This window comes from Prionailurus bengalensis, chromosome D3 (assembly GCF_016509475.1).
Source record: "Prionailurus bengalensis isolate Pbe53 chromosome D3, Fcat_Pben_1.1_paternal_pri, whole genome shotgun sequence".
In the NCBI taxonomy this organism is placed as follows: Eukaryota; Metazoa; Chordata; class Mammalia; order Carnivora; family Felidae; genus Prionailurus; species Prionailurus bengalensis.
The window spans coordinates 18986311-19010646 of NC_057356.1; the positions used below are offsets into that span (position 1 = coordinate 18986311).

The 24336-nt window shown below is 50.7% G+C and overlaps 1 protein-coding gene across 7 annotated transcripts in view; it reads left to right on the top strand.

Moving 5' to 3' along the window:
• The window catches only part of CABIN1 (calcineurin binding protein 1), a 153591-nt gene that overhangs the window by 52815 nt on the left and 76440 nt on the right, over positions 1-24336 (top strand). For all 7 annotated transcript variants that reach the window (XM_043557875.1, XM_043557874.1, XM_043557876.1 and 4 more), the window contains 7 exons: positions 2241-2402; positions 3167-3373; positions 3594-3739; positions 7041-7302; positions 13601-13861; positions 17482-17633; positions 19343-19521. In XM_043557875.1, coding sequence (XP_043413810.1) covers positions 2241-2402; positions 3167-3373; positions 3594-3739; positions 7041-7302; positions 13601-13861; positions 17482-17633; positions 19343-19521 — 1369 coding nt within the window. The remainder of the gene's footprint in view (positions 1-2240; positions 2403-3166; positions 3374-3593; positions 3740-7040; positions 7303-13600; positions 13862-17481; positions 17634-19342; positions 19522-24336) is intronic.

Genomic DNA, 24336 nt, shown 5'->3' on the forward strand with positions numbered 1-24336 from the left:
GTGGGGCGCTTGGGTGGTTCAGTTGGTTCAGTGTCAGACTTCGCCTCAGGTCATGGTCTTGCAGTTCATGAGTTCGGGCCCCACATCAGGCTCTGTGCTGACGTCTCAGAGCCTGGAGCCTGCTTCAGATTCTGTGTCTCCCTCTCTCTCTGCCCCTCCCCTGCTCATGCTTTGTCTCTCTTTGTCAAAAAAATAAACATTAAAAAAATTTTTTTTAAAGTATACAATTAATTAGTTCAACTGTTTTGGCAAACAGTTTGAAAATATAGTTTTTAAAGTTGCAAATGTGCAAACCCTGTGACCTGGTAATTCCTTTTATAGGAATCCACACTAAAGAAAAAGAAACTTTCACATGCATATAAAGAATAGCATGTTGGTGGATGTTAACCATAATGCTGTTTATAACACATATACAAAAAAGGATAAACACCCTTAATGCTATCATTAGAAAAGGTAAAAAAAAAAAAAATGGTAACAAATATTTACAGACAAGGTGATGTAATGTCTAAGATTTGTTTCCAAATGATGTGGGGTGGATTGGGGACAGTTGGGTGAGGGACTGGCTATGCACAGACTTAGTAATCAGTGCTTATTAGTAATCAGTGCTTAGTAATCAGACTTATTAATCAGTGCTCCATATGTGGGCTCACTATACTATCATTTCTAGTTTAATATATGTTTGGAATTTTCCATACTAAAAAGTTTGAAATTTTGATATCCCCGTACAATAAGATTCATTTCAGTTCACTGAGCTATATTCACATTGATACAAATAAGTCTGGTCCATTCATTCATTTTAATTAGTTTAACTGCTTAGAGCAGTGCAAATGAATGAACCAGATTTATTTGTATCAATGTGAATATAGCTCAGTGAAATGAATAAGAGCAACGTGCAAAGGGTTATGTATTACATGATATTTTATATGTAAAGTTTAAAAACCCATGCAACTATATAGTGTATAGCACAATATAAAAATAGGGAAATAAACATACACACATCTGTATCATTTCTTTGGATTTACTTTGTGCTTTTTCTAACTTATTGCGGTGAAAGCTTATTTCAGTGTTCACTCTTTTTTTTTTTCACATCTTGTTATCATTAAGGTATTAATGTTTCTAAATTAAGTGCAGAAGCATTGGGAAAAGCCATGGGGTTAACATCAGGTATAAGGTCATTCAGTGACATCTTCCTAGCATTAAGATGTGTTTACAAACTTACATATAAAAGCTTATGTGAAAAGACATTTGGTGAATTGTTTGAATGACCCGGTGTATAAAGTGCCCTTCAAGTAACTTCTTCCTTTTATATAAGATAAAAGATATAAGATATAAGTTTATGTGTGAAGCCTATGGGAAAAGCCATGTGCTTATCAACCTGAAACTACACTGTGTTTAGATGGCCACTCAGTGGCAGTGTTCACTCTTTTTTGTACAAGTGCTGAAGGTTATAAGTTTTCCCCAAGTACATTTTTAGCTGCATGCCATGTTTTGACCTGTGGTATTTGCTACCTTTATGTACTGATTTCTCATTTTACTGACTTATGTTCTGAGGATGTGGTGTGTATTATATTTTGTCTTTAGTATTTGTTGAGATGTGCTTTTTGTCTAGTTTTGGAAAAAAGCTCATGGATGCTTGAAAAGAATGTGTATCTGGTAACAGTTGGGCATAACAATGGCCATTGAATCTAATCTTCATAGATGCATCACTTGTTGACTGTGTTGTTTACATCCTCTGGAATCCTTATTGATGTTTTGTCTGAGAGAGACTCCCTCAGTCCTAATGGGATTTACCATTTGCATTATAACCACCTGTTTAATTTACTGCCCCTCCATCTGAGCTTCTTAAAAGGAGAGACTGTGTCACATTGTGCCTAACATAACGAGGTGCTTGGTAAATATTTGGGGAGCAAATGAATGGCCAAATAAGTGGGTAGAGAACTTACCAGAGGGCATATAATATCTCCTAGCAGCTGGTAGATACTGACTGGATGTGCTAGAAGGAAGGCAGTTTGGCAAGACGCCCTTCTGGTCACTTGTCAGATCTGGGCCTAGAATGGCTCCTGTGGGGGTAACAGGCCCTTTTAGGAAACAGGCCCAAGAGACACGGCCTCCTCAGGTTAACAGACTTGATAGCGTGGTGGTCTCCCTGGGGTCCCACTGTGCCAGGGAAGCTGGCACTGTGCCAGGGAAGCTGGAGAACTGGCGCCTTCTCCTCAGGCGTCTCTTCCTGCCTACCACAGGTACGCGTTCTCCAGAAGGAACTTGCTGCATCCACCTCTGAAGACACGCACCCCTACAAGGAGGAGCTGGAGACCGCCTTGGAACAGTGCTTCTACTGCCTGTACAGCTTCCCTAGCAAGAAGAGCAAGGCCAGGTACCTGGAGGAGCACTCAGCCCAGCAGGTGAGGGTGTCCCCGCCCCTGCCCAGGGGAGTGGGGCTCAGAGAAGCAGGGGCGTGAGCACTCCTGGAGGACATCAGACACACACCTCTTGTGGTTAGTTGCACCAGGAGAATGAGAGCATGGTCAGATGTAGTCTGATCATAGGAAAAGGGTTTTCCTTGCAAAAACTAGCTTCGTAAATGTGGACCAATCATTCAAAAGTGCAGCATGGCAATTTTCAAAGGATTTCCTTTTCCAGTCGGATAATATGAATAATTCCTTAGAGGTTTTCATTTGTTTTTGTTGTTTGGGTTTCAAGTACTCATGGCTTGTCAGTACTGTCATTTATTCTTACCAATTCCATTCCCTGAATGTATGCTCCTTGGGCAGGGCCCCCACTGTGGTCCCATGTAGAATGCAGACCCACCCTGGTCCAGAGCAAGCAGTGGGGCAGCTGAGGCTCAAAGAGAGGGTCAGTGGCCTGGCCACAGTGCCCACTCGTGATTGAACCTACCCTCTGGCTCAGCCATGTGGACTCAACAGAGTGTGGCCCTCAGTTTCCAACATTTGTCTTTGTAAAGGCCGGGCTTATGCCAGTCCATTTTTCTGCTCTTCAGACATTTGGGTTTGGGAATTAGAGTGAGTATGCAGATTTTTAAAAGTATATGGGACTTTTTCTACACTCTAACATATTGTAACCTTGTCTGCATTATTTCCATGGAAGAACCTTTCCCTTTCTGCTTTACCCTGACTGTACTATGATCTGCTTTCTGTCTTTTCTCAAGGTGGACCTTATATGGGAGGACGCTCTGTTTATGTTTGAGTATTTTAAGCCCAAGACCCTTCCTGAATTTGACAGCTACAAGACCAGCACTGTGTCTGCTGACTTGGCCAACCTTCTGAAGAGGATCGCCACCATTGTGCCCCGCACAGAAAGGCCGGCCCTGAACCTGGACAAAGTCTCTGCCTACATTGAGGGCACCTCGGCCGAGGTAGGAACTGAGCATGGTGGAGCTGTGTCTCATCATTTTCCCCTCCGGCACTGCTGCTTCTGCACCTTGTCTGCTTTCCTTGCTCTGTATCAGAAGTCAGGTCCATGAGAAGCCTAGTGTCTGTCCTGTGCTAATGTGAATGGTCCTGGGTTTGCAGCGTTACTGGTCACATCTGAGACCCTGACTCCATCTCCCCTTATCCTGCTCCCTCACCTGCCAGGTGCCCTGCCTTCCAGAAGGGGCCGACCCCTCCCCTCCAGTGGTGAATGAGCTCTACTACCTCCTGGCTGATTACCATTTCAAAAACAAGGAGCAGTCTAAGGCTATCAAGTTCTACATGCATGACATCTGCATCTGCCCCAACAGGTCAGTGACCTGGGCATACGGCCAAGCAGGGAGGGTTGGGGTGACCCCAGCTCAGCAAACCCTTTCCTGGGCCAGGTTGGGGTTTCCCTGCCATAGCAAAGAGATTAGGGGAAAAGGAATGAGAAAGTATGGTTAGCACTCTGCAGTTATTAGGAAAGGCAAGAGACAGGTTCTTCATAAAAAGAGGAGCAGTGGAGAAGGCTTCCTTCCAGAAGATACCTGGGATGAGCACTGGCCTCAGAGAAGGTATGAGGTTTCCATCTGGATCCAGGCCAGCAGGGCAACGGGGTCCCATCTGGTTCCATCCTCCTGGTTGAGTGCTGCCTCCTTTCCTGGCTCCTGGCCCTGGGAAGTGGGCTGATGTGTACTATGTGTCTTTAGCTAATGGTTGTTTCCTTATTTTGGGGAAAGGGGAAGGTAATAGAAATACTTAAGCTAGGAGTTCTCTTTCCTTGCTCTGATGCAAGTGTTGGCAGTAGCAATTGTCATGACAGTAAAAGTAGGAGAGCCTATTGTATGTGAGGCTCATGCTTTCTTCCCCCTGAGCCCGGGTGGCTTTTTCTTAAATTGTAATGGTTGGTCTGTTCATCCTGAAAGGGCTCTGCTAAGCTCATAAAGTCTGATTCATTTGATTGAGAGGGAACATTTTCTCATGGCCTCCACACCTAGGAGGTAAGCCTTGGGTCGAGATAAGCTTTGTATCTGAAGGTCCAGAGTAGTATCTGTAGGTAAAGTACTCAGGGGCCAGGCCGCAGAGGCTGCCCATCCTCAGGGGAAAACGCAGAGCTCCATCTTGTCAGGACCCACCTGGCCCGGGGGAGAGGGGCTGGGATCTGAGTAGAGAAACCAGTTTACACAACTTCTGTAGCTTGTGGGAAAGGTTCTCCCAGCCCCCTTGTTGCTCAGCGTATGATTTCCTTCAGGCAGGGAGCCATGTATTGGTGGCCCTGGATGTCCTCTCTGGGGTCACTGTGGACCAGTTTGGTAGGGGAGATCCATGCTCAGGCTGGCTGAGTGCTCCTGCTCTAGGCAGTGAGGAGTCACCTCCTTTGCACTGCTGCCTCCATGTCTGAAAAGTGAGGGTGATAAGACCAGCCTGCCTGTGGAGAGGTGAGAGCCTGGCGTGACACCTCTCACCCAGCAGCCCTTTGGGTTACAAGACAAGGTTCGTGACAGCTCATTTGGGTCTCCTTCCAACTTGTACATGCACCGGTTCAGAGGGTGTCAATCTGTCAGGCTTGGCCTGCTGGCAGCCGTGCCGTAGAGGTGGGGTGCCCTGTGAGGACTGGCCCCAGGGCCAGGAGGAACTTGGTGGCCTAGTCCTGACCCTCCTTCATTCTGGCCCTCACGAGCAGGTGTCAGGGAAGACTTGGGCTCAGTCTCATCTTCTGTGCTGGCTAAGATGGAAGTTTGGATGCTGGCCTTTTCTTTACATTTTCAGAGCCTGCTAGACACAGGTGAAGCCCATGGCAGACAGCTGGGTGTGTGGTGGTGTGTCCCGGCCACAGTGTTTGTTGGTGGTCCCTGCAGGAAGAGCAAGTCTACGAGAATGCTGGCGACAGCTTTTCTTGACCCATCCACCGTTCCATCTGCTCTTGCTCAGCTGGGATTGGGCCACCTTGGCCAGGGGTTTCATAGAGTGGCATTCTCTGGGGCAAGATGGGAATAGGTCCCAATACAGCTCATCCCTCTGCCAAACAACTCTGAGCCCAGTGCTGGGAGCAGGCCTGCCCTACGTGAGTACCAGCCCAGCGCATAGGCTCTGGATGCTTCTTCCTCCTGAGTTCGTGGCATCGCTGGCCCTTGGGTTCCCTGCTGTCCTTGTGGGTCAGCACTCCCCGAGTATGGGTTGTGTGCTGCTCTGCTAGAATCAAGAACCCGTGTCAGGACTTGGTTTTCGGTGACACACAGAAGTATTTTTTATTTTTGTGATGAGGTGTCTGTGTTCTTGGTCACTTTTATTTGTGGTTAGTGGTTTCCATTTTGGTACTCATGCAGGTATATGGGCACACACCGTGATTTGGTCCCTTCCCTCAAGGCAAGGGCAAAGGGGGTTGCCGAAGGCATTCTGGGAGGAATTAAGAGGGGAAACCCTTAGTGTGGAAGGAGCTGGCCCTGGTGGTAAGTCCCTGACAGGGTTCCCCACCATCTGGAGGGGAGCTTGACACCTACCCCTATGCTTCCGCCCCCAGGGTGACCTGAGCAGAGCCCCGGATCCCAGGCCCTGAGGAGGAAAGGGTACACTCAGGGCCTCCACACAGGGGCTGAAGCCTTCATTTTTGCTATCCCCCATCGTCACTTAAGCCTTCAGGCCTCTTTACTGCTCCTTTGCTCATACTTTTTCATCTTTGGGTGCCTGGAGTACGGCAGAAGCACGTATGAGCTTCACAAGTCTGCTCTGCCCTTACCACACCTGGAGGACTGTCAAAAATAGTCCAGAAAGCTAGTTGGCCAGTTTTAAAGTTAGTACAGCTGTAGGTCAAGAATTGTCAGCATGTGGAAGGTAGCATCTGTTATGTGATTGCTGTCTATTCTGTTGTCTCTACTTGCACTCAGGAAATTCCACTCTCCCAAGTGCCCAGAAGTTGTCTTGGCCTTCGTCATCATCACAGCCTTTTACATTTTCCCCACCACTTTCTTTCAGGTGATCTCAGAACTGTAGGCTCTCAGCCATCCTGTGGTCCCCTTGCTCTCCATATTGCTTCTGGGAACTGAGGTGGACAGGGCAGGATGTGGTCAAGGTCCCAGAGGAAGAACAATGTAGCAACTACATGGCAGTGTTTTCAGGGTCTTGGCTGCCCCGTGCTTTTGGTCAGTGAGTGTGTTGATGGCAGGTGCTACCAGTGCGGGGTTAGGTGAGATGGCAGCTGGATGAGAGCCTCCCTGTCACCTTGGAGGGGCCATGCCTTGTAAAGCACCCCTTTTCCTTTCCATCAGAGACATTCTTTGGGTAACCTTTGCAGGGAAGCAAAGGGGAGCAGAGTCCAAGAGCTCACCGTGTTAGCATAATTTGGGCTCGAGTCCATGGGGATTCTCTTAGAGCACTTACTGAGTACCTGCGGGATGCTGAATGACCTAAAATACATGTCTTGTGGTGTCCCAGCAGCTCAGCTTTCTTGATATGGGTTTTCTTAGCCATATTTCATAGCTTAGAAACATGAAGTCCATGAGTGGTGGAGCTGGGCTCTGGGTCATGGCCTGGGACCACTCCCCTGGGGCCTGGGTGCCTTGCCCAGGCTACCATGTCTGCAGTGCTGTAAGGGAAGCTGTGTGTTTACTGGTGCTTTTGTCATGACTGCAGGTTTGATTCCTGGGCAGGCATGGCCCTGGCCCGGGCCAGTCGCATTCAGGACAAACTGAACTCCAATGAGCTGAAGAGTGATGGTCCCATCTGGAAGCACGCCACACCTGTCCTGAACTGTTTCCGGCGGGCCCTGGAGATCGACAGCTCCAACCTGTCCCTGTGGATCGAGTATGGCACCATGTCCTATGCCTTGCACTCCTTTGCCTCGCGCCAGCTGAAGCAGTGGAGAGCTGAGCTGCCCCCTGAGCTCGTACAGCAGGTGAGGAGGGGCTCTGCAGAAGGGCTGCCATCCCACCCAAGTGCCTTCAGGTGGCCAAGTTCTGTCCTATCTGTTTTTTGCACTTGTCCTCACAACCATGCTGGGAGCTCATGGATGATCCTTCTCGTGAAACTGAAGCCATACTGTGGTCAGTGACAGCTTAGTCCCTGGTCTTTAGACACCCAGTCTGGCATTGGTGAATTCAAGGCCAGGTTCTTATGATCTGGCTGGTCAGCCATCAGTTTTCCAGCAGTTGAGAGGCAGGGAAGGGGTGTTGGCCACCAGAAGTAGCTATTTCCGGTTCCCTTCATGTTTTATTTTACTTCATTTTATTTATTCTTTAAGTAGGCTTCATGCCCAGTGTGGAGCCCCGTGTGGGGCCCTGAGATCAAGACCTGAGCTGAGTTCAAGTCAGACCTTAACTGACTGAGCTACCAACGCGCCCCTTCCTTGTTCCCTTCAAAGGAACTTCTTGGGAATTTTGAAGTCCATCTTGGTAGGGGACGCCCCTAGTGCAGGTTGCTGGGTGTCTGGCCTGTGGGCCTTGGCTCCTTGAGTTGGAAATGAAGGAGCCACGTGACATTTTTGAGGCTGGTGTGGCAGTAAGATGACAATCCAGAAGGGTTTCCTAGGAGAGCAGAGTGCGGAAGGGGCCTGTTTCTTCTAGTGATCAAATGTGGTCAAAACCCAAATGAGATGATGACCTTCTTCCTGCTGCCATTGGGTTGTTGAGGGAACCCAGTGAGAGAAGGTTTTCAACTGAGGCTTTCAGCTACAGCTGTGCCACTGCTGTCCTCTGATAGCCCCTGTGTCCTCGAGAGTGGACCTCTGTTGTCATACCCAGCCCCCCATTCCGACACCTGCCACTCTTCAGCGGCAGGCTCCCAGAATGCTTGGCCTCACAGTGACCCTGGCCTCCTAGCATTGTGCTAAGTAGGGGAAGTCCTAGCCTTGTACTGCAAAGAGGTAACAGCTCTTTGTTGCTTTTACTGATTTTATATGAAAGTGAGGTGTCCTTGGTGTTAAAAATTCAATTGGTATGGAAAAGCATAAATGAAGGGTGCCTGGGTGGCTCAATTGGTTGAGCATCCGACTTCAGCTCAGGTCATGATCTCATAGTTTGTGAGTTCAAGCCCTGCATTGGGCTGTCTGCTGTCAGCTCAGAGCCTGCTTCGGATCCTCTGTCCCCCTCTCTCTCTGTCCCTCCCCTGGTTATTCTCTCTCTCCCTCTCTCTCTCAAAATAAATAAGTAAACTTAAAAAGCATAAATGAGAATGTAATAATGACATAAATGTCACCCCTTTTGTATGTGGGTGACATCCCTACCCAACAGCACAGAGAAGAAGGGGAGGGGCTGCTGTCAGCACTAGCAAAGGGTCACAATGTGAATCCACTTATGGTGGGGCTCAGTTACCCTGGTAAAGGTGTGATTGGGACTTTATCTTAGTAATTAAATAATAATGAAAATAACTCCTAAGTCTTATGTTACTAGGGCTTTGGTGATCACAAGGATGTATTAATTCTTCAAACAAACCAAGAATGATTGAGTTTGGTTGGTTTGAGGGGAGCTTAATTTTCTAATAGTTTATGATAGCACGCTATGACGCTCCTTCACCTTGGCAGCCTAAATTTCGACAGCTACTTTTGCAGAAATACTTGAGAGCTATTTCCCTCTCCCAGGATTCTCTGACATCTTTGTGCCTTAGAAGTGTGTGTTGCGGTCTCTTCCTTGACCAGCAGTCCTCCCTTTGGGCAGTTGTCATCCATGTTAATTGTGCCTGGTGCTCATGTGCAAAGGCTTTGCCCACATTACTTTCATCAGCTTCATGAAATCCCGCATCTTTTGCAAAGTCCCACCTCTTTTGCAAAATTTGCAGTTTAACTTTGCAATAGGTGTGCATTATACCATCAGACTTGATGTGAAAATCAGCAAGAGACAGACTACAAAACTAATGAAGTGAGCTGGCAGGGATGGACCTTAGTGAAAATGCTGGGTGGATGTGCTATAAGAGCACAGGCTCATCTGAATGTTCCCCTGCTGTGATGACTGTTGTCACCCTGTGTCGACAGCCATGGGGGCCTCGGATTTCTCACACAAAGTCCTGCTGGACATCGGTGTGCTGTGCGATACACTTTGGGAAAGCCTTAAAAAGGCTACCCTTCTGTTTCCACACATTTCCCAGTCTCTGCACAGCACCCACACTTGACAAGGGTAAGCTGGAAGCACCATCTGGGGCTACTGTTTAGGAATGCCAGTGACCTCACCTTCTTCCCATGAGCTCTGGGTGTCACTGCCCCCTGAGCCCAGGACAGTTGTCTCAGGGTTCCAGACTCTGGGCACCTTGGCCCTAAGGTTTTTCCCTCTCTTTCTCTGCTCAAGTAGGTCAGCAAGGACAGTAGCTTCCACACCTGACTGGGCATCAGAACCTCTTTCGGGGGGGTTGGAGGGGGTGGGGAGCTGTTAAAAGGCTGCATCAGGGACTCATAGTCAAAAGCTGCACTTTAACAGGGTCCCTGGGTGGTTTACATGCAGCATCCAGGGGATAGGCCTGGCACCAGTGGCAGAGGACACAGGTGGAGGGAAGGGCAGCGTGGCCATGAGGGACCCTGCTAACCAGCTGACCAGAGACAGGTGTCGGGTTCTGTGACTGGGCCAAACCCTGGAAGAAAACGGGGGAGAGAAGAGCAGCATGACCCTTGTTTAACACTTATAGAAACCCCTCTTCAATTATACGAAGAAACACCTTCTTTAAAACAATTGGCAACAGTAAAGACAAAGCTAAAACCTTTTTGTCCCACCCCCTCATTTCACTCCTGCTTCAGAGCAACCTACAGTTTATCTTTCCAGACTTAAAAAAAAAAAAAAAAGATACGGTTATTTATGTATACATGTACTCCTAGAAAGAATGCCATGATTTATCTGTTCTTTCCTCTAGCCTAAATGCTGTCATGCTGTGTATGGCATCGAGCTTCCTTTTCACTCAGCACCATGTTGAGCTCTTCCCATGCCATGCAGCCCTATTTCTTGGTGACTGCCCTGCACAAGGGCCCCTCCCTCCCTTCTGTTATTACTGCAGTGGCCGCAGGGCTGAGCAGGCTGGGAAATGGATCCTGGCAGTACGAGGAGCACCGACTATTATCCTCTACTGGGACTCACTGGGGTGGGTGGAGCACGGACCTTGGGATTCTGTCTCTAATCCTCCATCAGTGATGCCCAGTGGGATTTAGCAGAATAGAGGTTTTCCAGGAAGTAAATATGAGGAGAAGTCAGAATTCCTTTTCTGCCATTGGCACTTGAGGGTTTCATTTGTAGAACTCCCCTAGAGGAGGGAACTTGTGGCTCCCCTAGGAAGGGGCAGGAAGGGCAGAGAGTGGGCGACAGACAGGAGACACAGGTTGACTCCCTGCACACCTCTTCCCTTTGCTTGTTCTTTCTCCTGCATAGCTCACAGCCTCTGTGGTTGAACTCCATTCGGATCCAGTCGAAGCCATTGGCCCAGGTATCGCAGGGCCTGAAACTGGGCTGCCAGGCCATCTTCCCAGAATGTAAGGTGGTGGCAGGAGAGATGGAAATCCACTAGGCATGCAGGTGTCTCAGCAGACAGGGAAGGAAGGAGGTTTTGCATTGTTGTCCAGCGTGAACACTGCCTCGCAGTGCTGCCCTATGCCTCCTGTTTTTTTTCCATCGCTGGCAAGGCAGTTTCCTACTATGAAGTATGTCATGGGGACACAGCCCCTTCCTTGGTTGCTAGAGCTGTGTTTGTGTTTCTTGTGTCTGATCAGATGAGCCGTAGGGCACGTGTTAATAGCTATATCAGCTGCTGTGTTCTTCAGCTTCTGCCTGCAAACTTGCCAAAGGTGTCTGTTTTAGGAAAACCAATGCTTTCCCTTATTGTCCATTCTCAGGCAAGGGCAGTGGCTTTGGAACCAGAACCTTCTGTGTGTCCTGAGGGAGGAACTTGATGTTTCTGCTGTGGTTTTGGTTGTAATTGGGCTGACCATTCTTCGTGTATGGCAGTATTGTATGAACTGATATCTCCTTAGTCCCTCTTATGGGCTGGCCCTGGGCCAGGGACCCTGGCCATGGGGTGAATGAGGTGCCACAGCAGAGGGTGCACGTCTCGCTCTTGGATGGAGAGGAGGTGTGAGGGTGTCTGGCAGAGCTCTGGAACATGCTGGATCCTCAGTGGCCATCCCTCCTGTTCTGTCTGAAGTGTTCTGACTGGCACAGCTACAAAAGACAGGAACTCTGGTAGCATGTGCTTTATGTGGGGCAGGGAGGGTGTTGGCCTCTTGGTGGGGATCTATGTGGTGCTAGGTGTCAGTTTAGATGGGGCTCTTCACAGTTGCCCTTCCTGTCTCAGTAGGTGGCTGTATGACCTTCAGTGGCAGAGCTGGGTGGGCAGAAGGCTAGTGACTTGGTTAAGGCCACGTAGTTACAGAGCAGTCATAACAAGACTCCACTGAAGTGTTTGCCTTATACTTAGATCTGCTACAGAATCTAATTTTGGAGGGGTATGATGGAGCCACTTGGCTTGTGCTGTGTTCTGGTCCTACACTGTGGTTCTTTCTATCATAACTCACTCATTGATGGTCTCTTTTCTTTTTCATTTTATTTATTTATTTTTAGAGAGAAAGGGTGCTAGCATGGGAGAGGGGCAGAGGGAGGGAGGGAGGGAGGGAGGGAGGGAGAGAGAGAGAGAGAGAATCTTAAGCAGACTCCATGCTCAGTGTGGAGCCCTATGCGGGGCTTGATCTCATGACCTGGGATCATGGCCTGAGCCGAAGTCAAGAGTCAGATGCTCAACTGACTGAGCCCCCCAGGTGCCCCCCCGTTGATGGTCTCATGATTCTTACGTGGTAATTTTCTTTCTTTTCTTTTTTTTTTTTTTTTAAGCTTATTTATTTATTTTGAGAGAGACAGAGCAAGCTGGGGAAGGGCAGAGAGAGAGAGAGAGGAGGAGAAAAGAGTCCCAAGCAGGCTCCACGCTGTCAACACAAAGCCTTATATGGGGCTCAAGCTCATGAACTGTGAGATCATGACCTGAGCCAAAACCAAGAGTTGAACACTTAACCAACTGAGGCACCCAGGCATCCCTAGGTGGTAATTTTCTTTCCCAGGAAGTGTTTTGCAGAGCACTGGGGTAGCACCAGGCTGCTTTGTATTGGCCCCAGGGCTATTGCTGCAGTGGGACATGGGTACTGCTCTCACAGGCTGCAGGCAGAGCCTGGTGCCTGCAGCCTCTCCCTTCCTCTGGTCCCCGAGATGAGACTAGAAGAGGTCGCAGCCTCCCTGCCTCTGAGCGAGAGCCATGGAGATGAGGGCCCAGAGAGCTGCGGTGCTGGGAACAGCTGCCCCTGTGGCCCCACACAGTCAGGGTTTCTTCCAGCTCCTAGCCCAGGAGTTCTGGGATGAAGGGATGCACATACTTGATGGCTGACATCTCACGTCAGTGACACCTAGGTGCTGGCCCATAGCCCTAATACAGGGACTAGAAAAAATTGGAAAGCATCTTAGAGGTTGATCTTCTGTCCTAGCTGTTTCCACCTTTTGGTGTGTGAGAGGGTGGCTGGAGGCACAGCTCCAAGGCAGTGGGTCTTGGGTGGGGCTTAGGAATCTACCCTTTTGTAAGGTCCTTCCGGAAGGGTGCAGAGGACAGGGTGGGAAGTCCCATGGTACCCCAGGGGTGCACATCCTCTTCAGTGCTGTGTTGCTAGGTGTTGGGGGTGTACATCGTGTCTAGCTCTGCTTGCCCACCCTAGTGAGCAGGTGAGAAAAGTGTTCACCGCGTGTAGGTGAGGGGGCTCATCTCAGAACATTGGCACTGGCTCTCGGTGTTCTCGGCCGCTGTTGGCCTGGCTTTCCTGGCAGCCCCAGCCTGATGCTGTCTCCCCTTCCCAGGCACAGGCCCTCACTGCAACCACAGTGAGGGTTGTAGTTGGGACCTTGAGAAGGGGGTCAGTAGGTACTTCATAATCTCCTAAACTGTGTCCTTCAGGGTGGGCTGGGGGGAAATAAAAGAAAGGACACTGGAGTTGACATGAGGTGACCTGGTTTCAGTCCAGCTCTATGCCTTACTTGATGTGTACTTTGGTGTGGGGGGCAGGGGGCGTCCCTAGGCCTCTCCACACTGTCCTCAGCTATGAAATGGTGATAACACTTCTGTGTCTCAGGGTCGTTGACAGGATGATAAATTTCGCAAGGAAGGCAGCAGGGCTTCCCTATGGGATAAGGCATGATCTTGTGCAGGTTCAGACCGTGGGCTAAGCCCAGCCTCGTCTCGTGGTCTCATTCCAGATGGAGGGCCGGCGCGACAGCATGCTGGAGACAGCCAGGCACTGTTTCACGTCGGCGGCCCGCTGTGAGGGCGACGGTGATGAGGAAGAGTGGCTCATCCACTACATGCTGGGCAAGGTCGCTGAGAAGCAGCAGCAGCCTCCCGCTGTTTACCTGCTGCACTACAGACAGGCTGGCCACTACTTGCACGAAGAGGCTGCCCGCTACCCCAAGAAGATCCACTACCACAACCCACCTGAGTTGGCCATGGAGGCCCTGGAGGTGACACTGTGCTGGCCGAGGGCAGGGAAGCAGGGTAGGGGTGGGCCAGTCTCTCTGTCTCCCTGGGGATGGGGCATGAGGTCCCCGTGACTCCCATGCAACCCGCTGGAAACTTCTCTGTGTTCAGCAGCTTTGTGTGCAATTAAATTAAAGCGGCCTTTCCTCTCTCTCTTTTTTTTTTTTTTTTTAAATTTTTTTTTTCAACGTTTATTTATTTTTTGGGGGACAGAGAGAGACAGAGCATGAACGGGGGAGGGTCAGAGAGAGAGGGAGACACAGAATCGGAAACAGGCTCCAGGCTCTGAGCCATCAGCCCAGAGCCCGACGCGGGGCTCGAACTCACGGACCGCGAGATCGTGACCTGGCTGAAGTCGGACGCTTAACCGACTGCGCCACCCAGGCGCCCCTCCTCTCTCTTTTAAGGAGTGCTTACTATCCTTTCTGGGAGAGGAGTGTCTTATTTGTATCTCCCAGAAGAAAATCATCTTTCTTCCTTAGCACATGTAGGTTCCAAGAACCTGACTCAGTGATGACATCAGTACAGCACAGCATCTCCCAGTGCCCAGGGCATCCACACTGCAGGGTGGCAGGAGAAGGCTAGGTGCCCTTGTCCCTGGCGAGGCCATAGGGTATGCCCAGAGCACCCAGCTTGGCAGGACAGGGCCAAGGGAGTAGCCTGTTTTCTTGACCCCAGACTTGGGTCTTGCGCTGCTCCTCAAGAGAAGAGCAGTTGTTTACAGCTCAGATTTGCTTTTACGATATCTGGAACACACAACTCCACACTCTCCCCGATGCTCAGGGCAGTCCTGTGAGGCAGGCTGGGAGGCTGCAGCCAGCACATTTTGTAGGGAGGAAACTAAGCACATGGGTGAGGATCCAGATATACTTGGCCTGGCCCAGGACTTGCTGCTTCCAGAGCACTTTAGCTTTGCCCTTTCTGAGGCTGCGTGCCCAGTGCCTGCCAGTCCCATGTGCCCAGCAAGCCTCTTGGAGTTTGGGGTAGAATCTGCTTGTTTATTATGCCTTGTCTGCCTTTATATACTTTTTTTCTGATTATAAAATTAACACACATTCATGGTTAAAATATATATAAGAATCAAATGTTTGGAAGTGTTTAAATTAAAAAAAATTTTTTTAATATTTATTTTTTTAGAGAGAGAGAGAGAGAGAGCTGGGGAGGGGCAGAGAGAGAGAGAGAGAGAGAGAGAGAGAGAGACAGAAAATCCAAAGCAGGTTCCACGCCATCAACACAAAGCCCAACATAGGGCTCAAGCTCATGAACCATGATCATGAGATTATGACCTTAGCCGAAGTTGGACACTCAACCAACCGAGCCACCCAGGTGCCTGTCAAACATTCAGGAGTGTTTAAAATAAAAAGCTAAAGTCCCCAGTGATCCTATCCTCTTAACCCAATAATCCCTATTAACAGTCTGGGCATGTATTTATCTTTCTAGATTTTTCCCCTATTGACATATAGATACGTAGTAACATTTTCATACCATTTTGCAACTGGCATTTTTTTTTAAGTTTATTTATTTATTTTGAGAGAGAGAGAGAGAGCAGGAGAGTGAGAGTGCATAGGGGAAGGGCAGAGCGAGAGAGGGGGAGAGAGAGAATCCCAAGCAGGCCCCGCACTGTCAGTGTAGAGCCCAATGCAGGGTGCACTTCTCTTCCACTTCTTCCTCAACAGGGTACAGGCAGGGCCTGCTCTTGCATGCATATCAGGGACCACTTACGGGGGATTTTCAAGGGTCATTTAGTGTTGCATCCACAGTGTCCTGTGGCCCTGAAAGGTTATACTGATCAATTAGCATGTCTGTTTTCTCTCAACCATGTTAGTATTCTCTTTCCAATATTTGCTTGTGTGAACAAGCAGAAAAGTCTCATTTTTAAAAATTTGCCTTTGAAAAATGATGCCTGCTGGGACCATCTTCATAGGGTTCATGATAAAGTGTAGTTCACTTTCGTACTGAGCACGTCTTCAGCAGCTTCCTGGTTGCCGTCATTCCCAGCCCCAAGCCCCACGTCCTTCCCACTACAGCTCTTTCATGCTTTCCACTCAGGCAGAGAAGGCTGAGACCTAGAAGACTAGTGTGACTTGCCCTAAGTTATTCAGCAGCAGAAGAGAAGGGTGGTTGGGGCCAGATCCCCTGCACCCAGGGCCCTCGTGCAGCACCCAACCCGTGTGCGGGAGGTAGCCCAGCCCTCAGGAAAACGACAACTGTGTTTTTCTTCCACGGTGTTTCTTTGACTTTTGGCTTCTGCTGCTGCCTGATAGAACCAATGAGCAGGCAGGATGGTGTGCCTGTGGGGTCCAGGGACTTAACAGGTAAGGAATTGAGACCCAGAACACCATGCCGGATCTCAGGAGAACAGGCATTCAGCTGCAACCTGTGGATATCTTACTTTAAAAGTGACATTTCTCTTAAGACTTTAACCCTGCCCTGGTGAAAACTCACCTCTGCTGTTGAACCCGGATTCAAAATACTCGACCTGCCACTTGGTTAAACTTTGCCAATTGAATACTTTGTGCTCTTCCGGCAGGGCCACCTGGGCATGTGTGTGTGCCCAGAGGTTTTCTGTGCCTAAAAATGGAGTTGCTCGGGTTAATTACTTGGGGCCACAGGCGGGCTAGCGGTGGAGGGGTTCTGGGTGTGGGCCCCTCTGTCCAGGATGCCCTCTTGAGAATGCTGCCTGGGCCATACCCCCTGGCAATCTTACCTGCATGGTCCTTGGCAGCCTCTCTTGAGAACCACCTCTGTGTGAGAGAGGCTGGTTAATCAGGGCCTGCAGCCACAGGGTTTCCCAGCCTTCGTAACACTCCTTGTGCCACCTGTGGGAGTCTGTGCCACAGGTGGGAGCTCACACTGCACCCACAGGTGGATGCGAAAGTCAGGCCAAGTGACCTGTAGAGGTGTCTGTGTCTGATGTGGCATTTACTTGGGAGCAGTAGAGGGCAGGGCGGACCAGAGTTTAACATGGCCCTGGCCTTTCCTGGTTGTGGGGATTTGGGCATCTTACCTCAGACATTTGTAAGTGGAGGGTTGTGGTGAGAACTTAAGGAAGTGAAGAAAAGCACAGGGCCCTGAATGATGGGGCGTGCCTTCTTCCCCTCACCCTGTACCTCCTGGGCAAGCTTCTCTAGGCCTACAGCACCCAGCTTGCCCAGGTGCAGGCACACAGACAGAAATCAACTGTTCTGCGCCTCAGAAATCAACTGTTGTCACTCAGGAGCCCGGAGTGTGGTGGGAGACAGGTGTGGAGGCTCACTTTGTATGGGCGCCAGGAGAGGGGCACACAGTGGGTGGCAGGGGCTGTGGTGGGAGGAGATGCCCACTGAGCAGAGGTGAGGGTTGTTATTCTCATTATCTTACCACCACTTGCCTGCATCACTGGCTAAACATTTAAGCTAGAATACTGAGAGTTTGTGTCCATTTTAACTGTCAGAGCTTGCTTTGAATGAGTTATGGGTTGGCTGGTTTAAAAGCGAATGAAAAAAGGCAGTGTGTGGTGGCCTGTCTCCTTGGTCAGTGGCCCTTTTCCAGTGTGGCTGATTGGCCTGTGGAACGGACCTAAGCAACTAGGAAGGCTGCTCACACCCAAGTATGATTCTCCTAGGTGTACTTCCGGCTCCACGCTTCCATCTTGAAGCTCCTGGGGAAGCCCGACTCTGGGGTCAGTGCAGAGGTCCTGGTCAACTTCATGAAGGAGGCTGCAGAAGGACCCTTTGCCAGGGGCGAGGAGAAGAACACACCCAAAGCTTCAGAGAAGTGAGTAGCACCTCTTCACCTAGCAGCTTATCCCATGTGTACCCTGATGGCTCATTTACAGCAAGGTGGCATTCGGGGGGTTACTGCTGAGTAAACCGGAGCTCACTGAGTCTCTGGAACTCATCTGGAGACTCCTGGTTGCTGGACTAAGGTATTTCTGTTGAATCTGAGAAGGAGAGGCTGAGTGTGCAATCCCATGTCACCTCACGCTGGGGCCATGCCCGGGGCCACCCCATCCTCAGGGGCAGGCCCTAAGGAGAAGCCAGCTCCTCCCCATCGCCACTGGGGCACAGCTCTGTCCTATGCAGAACACTGTAGGAAAGCAGTTTTCATGTTGCAGACTCTTACTCCTGGGTCCTTTTCCAGGACGTATACCAAGAGTGGGGGCCTTGTGAGGACCTGTCTGCTGCCTGTTCTCCCAAGAAACAGGAAAGGGCATCAGAGGCATGGACTCTTCCTGTAGTTCCAGAGAGCATGAGGATGCTAGGGCCCTGGTATGGTCCCCTCACTGGGTGGAGAGGGCCCTTGGGCCTTCCCTTGATTGTGGCCCAGACTTCTTTTACCCTGGTGTCCACATCTCGGAGCTTCAGCTCAGCTTGCCTCATCTCTGTGCCCCTCCCTGCCTGGCTGGGCACTGTGCAGGGCTCAGCCAAGTGCCAGAGAGACCTGTGCCCAGGCTCTGACCTTGAGGCCTATTGTCTTATAGGAGAGATGGGCATGCATGTGACAGGTCACCCAGGTGGATACAGTGTGCCCTAGAAATTATAGATGTGCATTTTTTAGTCGCAAAGGGCCCCCAAGGTACAATGATGTTCTCTTTTATTGATCATAACTCTTTTAAAAAAATTTTTTAATTATACAAATAATACATGGATATATTCTAGTTATGGAAAATTTTGGCAATATATGAACATATAGGCTAAAATTTGACAAATCCCCTTTCCTCCCCAGAATTAACCATTATTCATGTATTTTCTCAAACAATTAGCTGTGCATTTATGTACACTTACATTTACATGTACAATTGTAGGGTTTCTTTTATTTTATAAAAACAAACTACTGAAGGTGTTATTCTCGAGTTTACATTCCCCTGAGAAAGGGACTGGGACCAAAACCATAGAGATGGTACCCCATTCACTCCGTTCTTTCTAGTGGCTACCCATAGTCTCTGCTACATGTTATTCCATAGCATGGGTGTATCATGTTTTCTATAGCTATTTCGATGGAACATTTCAGGTGTTTCTGACTTTTTTGTTCAACAGTAGATATCCTCGTACACATGAGAGCTTGCAGTAAATCCAGATGTTTTCTCTGTCTGCATCTTACCGAGAATTAAATCTACCAAGCCTCAGGCATCACATGGGAGGGTGCTGACTTGGTGTGGAAGGGTGTGGGGTGGGTGCTTCCGAGGCAGGGCTTGTCAGCTCCCCTGTAGTCTCCCTGGGGCCTGAGATGGCTGGGCGGTGGCCTTTCGGGGCTGGAGCCCAAGGGGATGCCATGGGGGCAGTTTCTTCAGCAGCTGAAGAGACACCAGCCAGAGGAGCAGGTCACCTGAGGTGTGTGGGAGCAGTGGGCCCTAGGAAGGGCAGAGGAGGCCCGTGAAGATGGTGTGGGGTTCAGCAGTCAGGAAGGATTGTCTCAGACCAGCACACGTCCCATTCCAGTGGGATGTGGAGATTCTGACCTGTACCCCAACCATCTTCCCACAGAGAGAAGGCCTGCCTGGTGGATGAGGACTCCCACTCTTCAGCTGGGACACTGCCGGGCCCCGGAGCCTCCCTCCCCTCCTCCTCTGGCCCAGGTCTGACATCCCCACCTTACACAGCTACTCCGATTGACCACGATTACGTCAAATGTAAAAAACCCCACCAGCAGGCGACGCCGGACGGTACAGTCCCTGTTCTCCCTACTGCCAGCCCAGGGCGGCACGCCAATCAAGGGGGAGGGTGCTTCGGGTGATGATTCGCTTTGTTTTGGTGAGGGGGGGTGCTGGGTCTGGGGTGACACGGGCAATGTTGCGGCTGTTCATTAACCTCATGGCCTCACGGTGATTCTGTGCTTCCAAAACATGCTCAGGGTCGCCACCTGCCAGCTGGCCCACCTTGGGGCTGGGAAGGGGCAGGGAAGGCTAAGGTATCTCACAGCTATGAGCCTGCATCTTCCCACCTCAGGAATGGGGATGTGGCAGGAAAGACCGTGGACTAGCTGTTGGGGTCTGCAGGCTGCTTGGAGTGGCCTCCGTGCAATCAGTCCAGTGGCGCTGGCATTGTGCCTGCCTTATTACAGCACATCCTCTGATAGCCGTGGGAGGACTGTGACTGGTGCTGAGTCTGTCACCCCTGGGAGTGCAGACGGGGTGGTGGAGTCCTCTGGGACCACGTACGAGGCCATCCCACACGGGATATGGCAGGTGGCGACCCTTGAACCACATTTCTTACTAACATTAGGAGGCTCGCATGCTGACCTCGTAGCTTGATTTTTTCATGTTCTCCTCACCTTTACAGTGATAAGCTGTGATAAAGTATTTGCTGGAATGAACCAAATTGGTGGATTGAGAGGGCGTTAAGGTGGAGCCCTGGGGAAGCAATGACAATGCCAACAGACAAGCAGGCCCTCACTCACACGCCGCTGATCGCATCAGGCTGTGGGGAAGCGGGCCTTGCCCTACCTTCCCCCGGGCATGGGACACCCCTTGCCCATCGCATGGGTTCCTGGAGTGTAAGATGTTGTGGGTGAGAAGAGCGTGAGAGCAGGTTTAGAGAAGTGCTGAAGGAAGATGGGCAGCGCCCCACCGCCCCCTCTGGGCCAGGATTTGGAGATAGGAGAGGAGAGGAGACTGGCAGTGCCCCCTCCTGGATTCTGCTTGGCCTGTGAGAAAGGTACGGGGAGGGTGTGGAGAGAGAGGTTGCTGATCTGAGCGCATCTGAATGCCTGCTGCTGCGTGGCTCCATCACCTCCCTGTGCCCCAGAGGGCGGATTCAGTCCTGCACATGTCCTGAAGCCAGGTCCCTCCCCGTCTTACTTAACTCGGGTTCAACAGGAAAACTACCCTGTTCCCAACCTTTTACTCTTGAAAATATTGAGAAAACACACTGGATATCAATCCTTGGTCTGCAAATTAGTTTCTGCCAGGTACTCCTGTGAAGATTTAGCATCATGCCAGCTTTTGTGAGAGAGGAACGCCTCTCATTGCTGTCCACAGGCCCGTGGCCGGCACCTCTCCCAGTATTGCAGGTTCGAGCTGAGCTTGGCTAGCAGGAACTGTGCTTGGCCCTATGAGTGCACAGAGCTGCAGGTAGCTCCCCTGGTGTGGGCACACCCCAGAAGCAAAGAGGAAAGGAGGCAGAAAGGGACCATGATGCTGCCTGGCACCGCTGCCCAGCTGTCCCGTGTTGGTGCGCACATGTGCACATGGAGCTGCAGGGAAGCAGAGTGCTGGGGACGGGCACTGGGGTGACATGGCTTGAATGCCAACATAATGGTTATTTGCTCTGGGAGTTTGCAGAGGGAGCCATTCAGATAGGCTCAAATATAGTTTCAGTGGTTGTGCATTTTTTTAATCATTGAAAAAAAAAATACTTTTTTAAAAGTGATTTCTGTCAACAATGTGGAACCATGGCCCACCTTTGCCCAGTCCCAGCCCAATGTGCTAGGAAGCCCTGCACTGGCCATGCTGTGCTCTGCACTGGCCCGGCTGCATGGTGCTTTCAGAACTCTTGCCCTCCTCACCTCAGAAAGAAAGCAGTGTCTGCAACAGGAAAATATTTGGGCCCTATCTTAGAATGTTAAAGTGGCCCATTCAGCTGTTACACTAGCTCGTAGGGAAAGGCCCTGGCTCTGGCAGAAGCAGCAGATTGCTGGTGTCAGGCTGGTGGCCTCAAGGCCTGCACTGCCCACCTCTGCTGCCTCCTGTGACCCAGCCAGGCTGGCCTGCTAGCCCTGGGAGGAGAACGTGTGGCCCCACACTTTCCACACAACTCTTCAGCCTGAGACCAGCCATGGCTCTCCTGTTGTGGGAGGACAGGGCATTAGTGCTCACTCCAGGCCATAACTGAGCCCTTCTACAGGAAGGCTGATGGGTGCTTCTAGCCCTGGCGCACACGAAGAGAAGCAGTTCAGGGACCCGCTCGAGGTAAGACAGGGAAGTTGGAGTCAGGGAGATCTGCATTTCAGTCCCAGCCCCACTACCTTGCGTGGCCACCTTGGGTAAGGGACTTGACTCTGAGCCGGTTTCTTCACCTGGTGAACAGGAGTAACGTTTTTCTCATGAGTATTAAAGGAAGGTGCTTGCACAGTGTAACCACATCCTAGACGCAGGCATCCCCAGGTCATCAGAGCTGGCACAAGGGCCATGTAGCACTGCATAGCAGGAGGAGCCCGCGTCTGGGACCTGTCATCCTCAGTTTGCACCCTGTCTCTCTCAGGCCAGTTGTGTGGCTTTGGAAGAGGGACAGGCAGTGTCCTTGGAAGCAGCAGCCTCTGAGCAGGGCTGGGCCTTTGGGTTTCTGGGCCCAAGTCTCCTGTATCCTGGAGCCTGTCAGAGGCTAACTTGTTATCAGCTAGACAGGGAGCCAGGCATCAGGACTTCCCTAAGGTATGGTTAGGATACCCTACCTTTGAGCTGCCCTTCTACTTTTGTATACCTGAGCTTCAAAATCAAAAATCAGCTAGAGTCAATTCTTATTTGCTGTAAATTTTTAGAAGAGAATTAGAAAAATAGCTCCAGATTTTATGTAGGTAACTCAACATTTGATAATGGCTTCTTAGAAGAAACCTTCTTTGCTCTCTTGACTGGTCCCATCTGCACCCTTGTGCCATCCTGCACTAGGGTTAGAAGCTTCCAGCAGCCTATCCACAGCTCTGGCTAAAAGGTACTCTGGGATTGGCCCTTGAGTTGCTCTGAGACTCCATCATTGTCAGATATGAAAGCTAGCCCTTCTTGGGGTGGCTGAGAGTGTGCCCATAGCTGACCTGAAGAGGGGCCCTCTGGCCAAGCTGAGAGAGAGAGAATGAAGCAGCCCTGCCTGACCACTCTTCCCAGCCTGCCTTATTTCTCCCGTCCATTTTGGGATTTGTCTCAGTGCTGAAATCCTTAGTGTTGATGCTTCCTGACAAGGTAAAGGAGTTGTAGGGAGTACATTGTGACCCTCAAGGGGCTCACAATGATTGCTGTTTACTCATGTTCAAACGTAGCATAATGAGATTTCTGAACAAATTTTATACCCTTCCCCAGCATGGAGTGTGTGAACACGTGTGTGAGTAACTTTCCCCCTTGTCATATCAGTGTGTGCTTGCTCTGGGCTGGGCCCTGGGAGAGGTGCCTGTGGTCCCGCCCTTATAGCTGCCTTGCTTGGCGATTGGTCCTGTTTCCCTGGGAGGAAGCCAAGCTGAGGGCAATTGGACACTCTTCTAGGGCTGCCTGGTAGCTGGGGTGAAGCTGAGGGAGAATTGGGGGGGGGTCTAAGGTTCCTTCCACCCCAGGCCAGAGGAGGCTAACACTGGGAAGGTCCTGTGCTCGCTGACCTGATGGAGACTGGATCTGTGTGCCATTTCCCTGCTTTGTTTGTTGGAAGTTTGTCAGTAGCAGGGCCTATGGAGCAGGGCTGTTACAGGACACCTTGGTCCATAACTTGGCCCAGCTCAGCCAGCCTTTGGGATGTGTACATAGTGGCTCTCTTGGACTGCCAAGACCCTTGCTGTCTGCCTGCCCTGCTCCATGTTACCTGAGAATCTCGGAGCCAAGAATCTCGGAGCCAGAAAGGGCCTCAGAGAGCAGAGGTCTTGCCCTGTGGTCAGTCTGAGGCTGAGCCTTCTGAGGGGTTCTTCAGCCAGCCCATGGCCATGCCTATCTAGTGCCCATTAGCATTGTGCTGGGTGCATGGGACAATTCTGGTGCCTGTTGCAGGTTCTGGGGAAGGCAAGTGTGAAGCTGTGAATCAACTGAGTGTCAGGGTGCAACTGAAACCACCCCAAAGAGACCTGGCCTGGCTTTGGTGGATAGGAGGCCTTCCTGAGGAGGCAAAGCTTAGCCAAGGCCCAAGGGGTGTGTCAGTGTTTACTACGAAGGGTGGAAAGAGCACAAGCTGGGGGTCAGAAGAGCAGGAGCTGTGGAGGCTGGTGTTCATGGTTGCGGGATGCCCATCTGGCCCCACTTACAGCACGAACAGAGCCTGCCCTGAGCCCCAGGTTGTAGGGTATGGGCCACGTGGGAGCCCAGGGTGCCCTGTGCAAGTTCCCATGTGACCATCCGTCCTCACCCACCATACTGTCACTGTTTGTGTCGTGTGCCATCTGTGCTCATCCTCGTCTGCTCACCCACACTGCCTCCACCAATATTGCCCGTGCTGCCCCTAACCCTGACCACACTCTGTTCTCCAGGCTTTGTCTTTCTGCTTGCACTGTCACGGCTCGCTTCAAGGGACAGCGCAGACCGCATGCTTAGTCCTCAGTCCGGCTCCCTGCTTCCCCTGTGACCAGGAGCTCCTCCACATCGCTGGTCCTGTGATTTGGATAGTGTGTGTTTGATGTGCTTGGCTTCTGCCCACAGCCCATGTTCTCAGTTCTGGCCAGATGCAGCAGTGGCCTCCTCCCACTGCCCGTTGGCCTGGCAGGTGGCTCAGTCCTGTATTTCCATTGTTTTGTTCTTTTTGGCTTTAAAAAAGTAACAAAGGCAACAGACTCTAAGATACCAAGTTATCTTTAG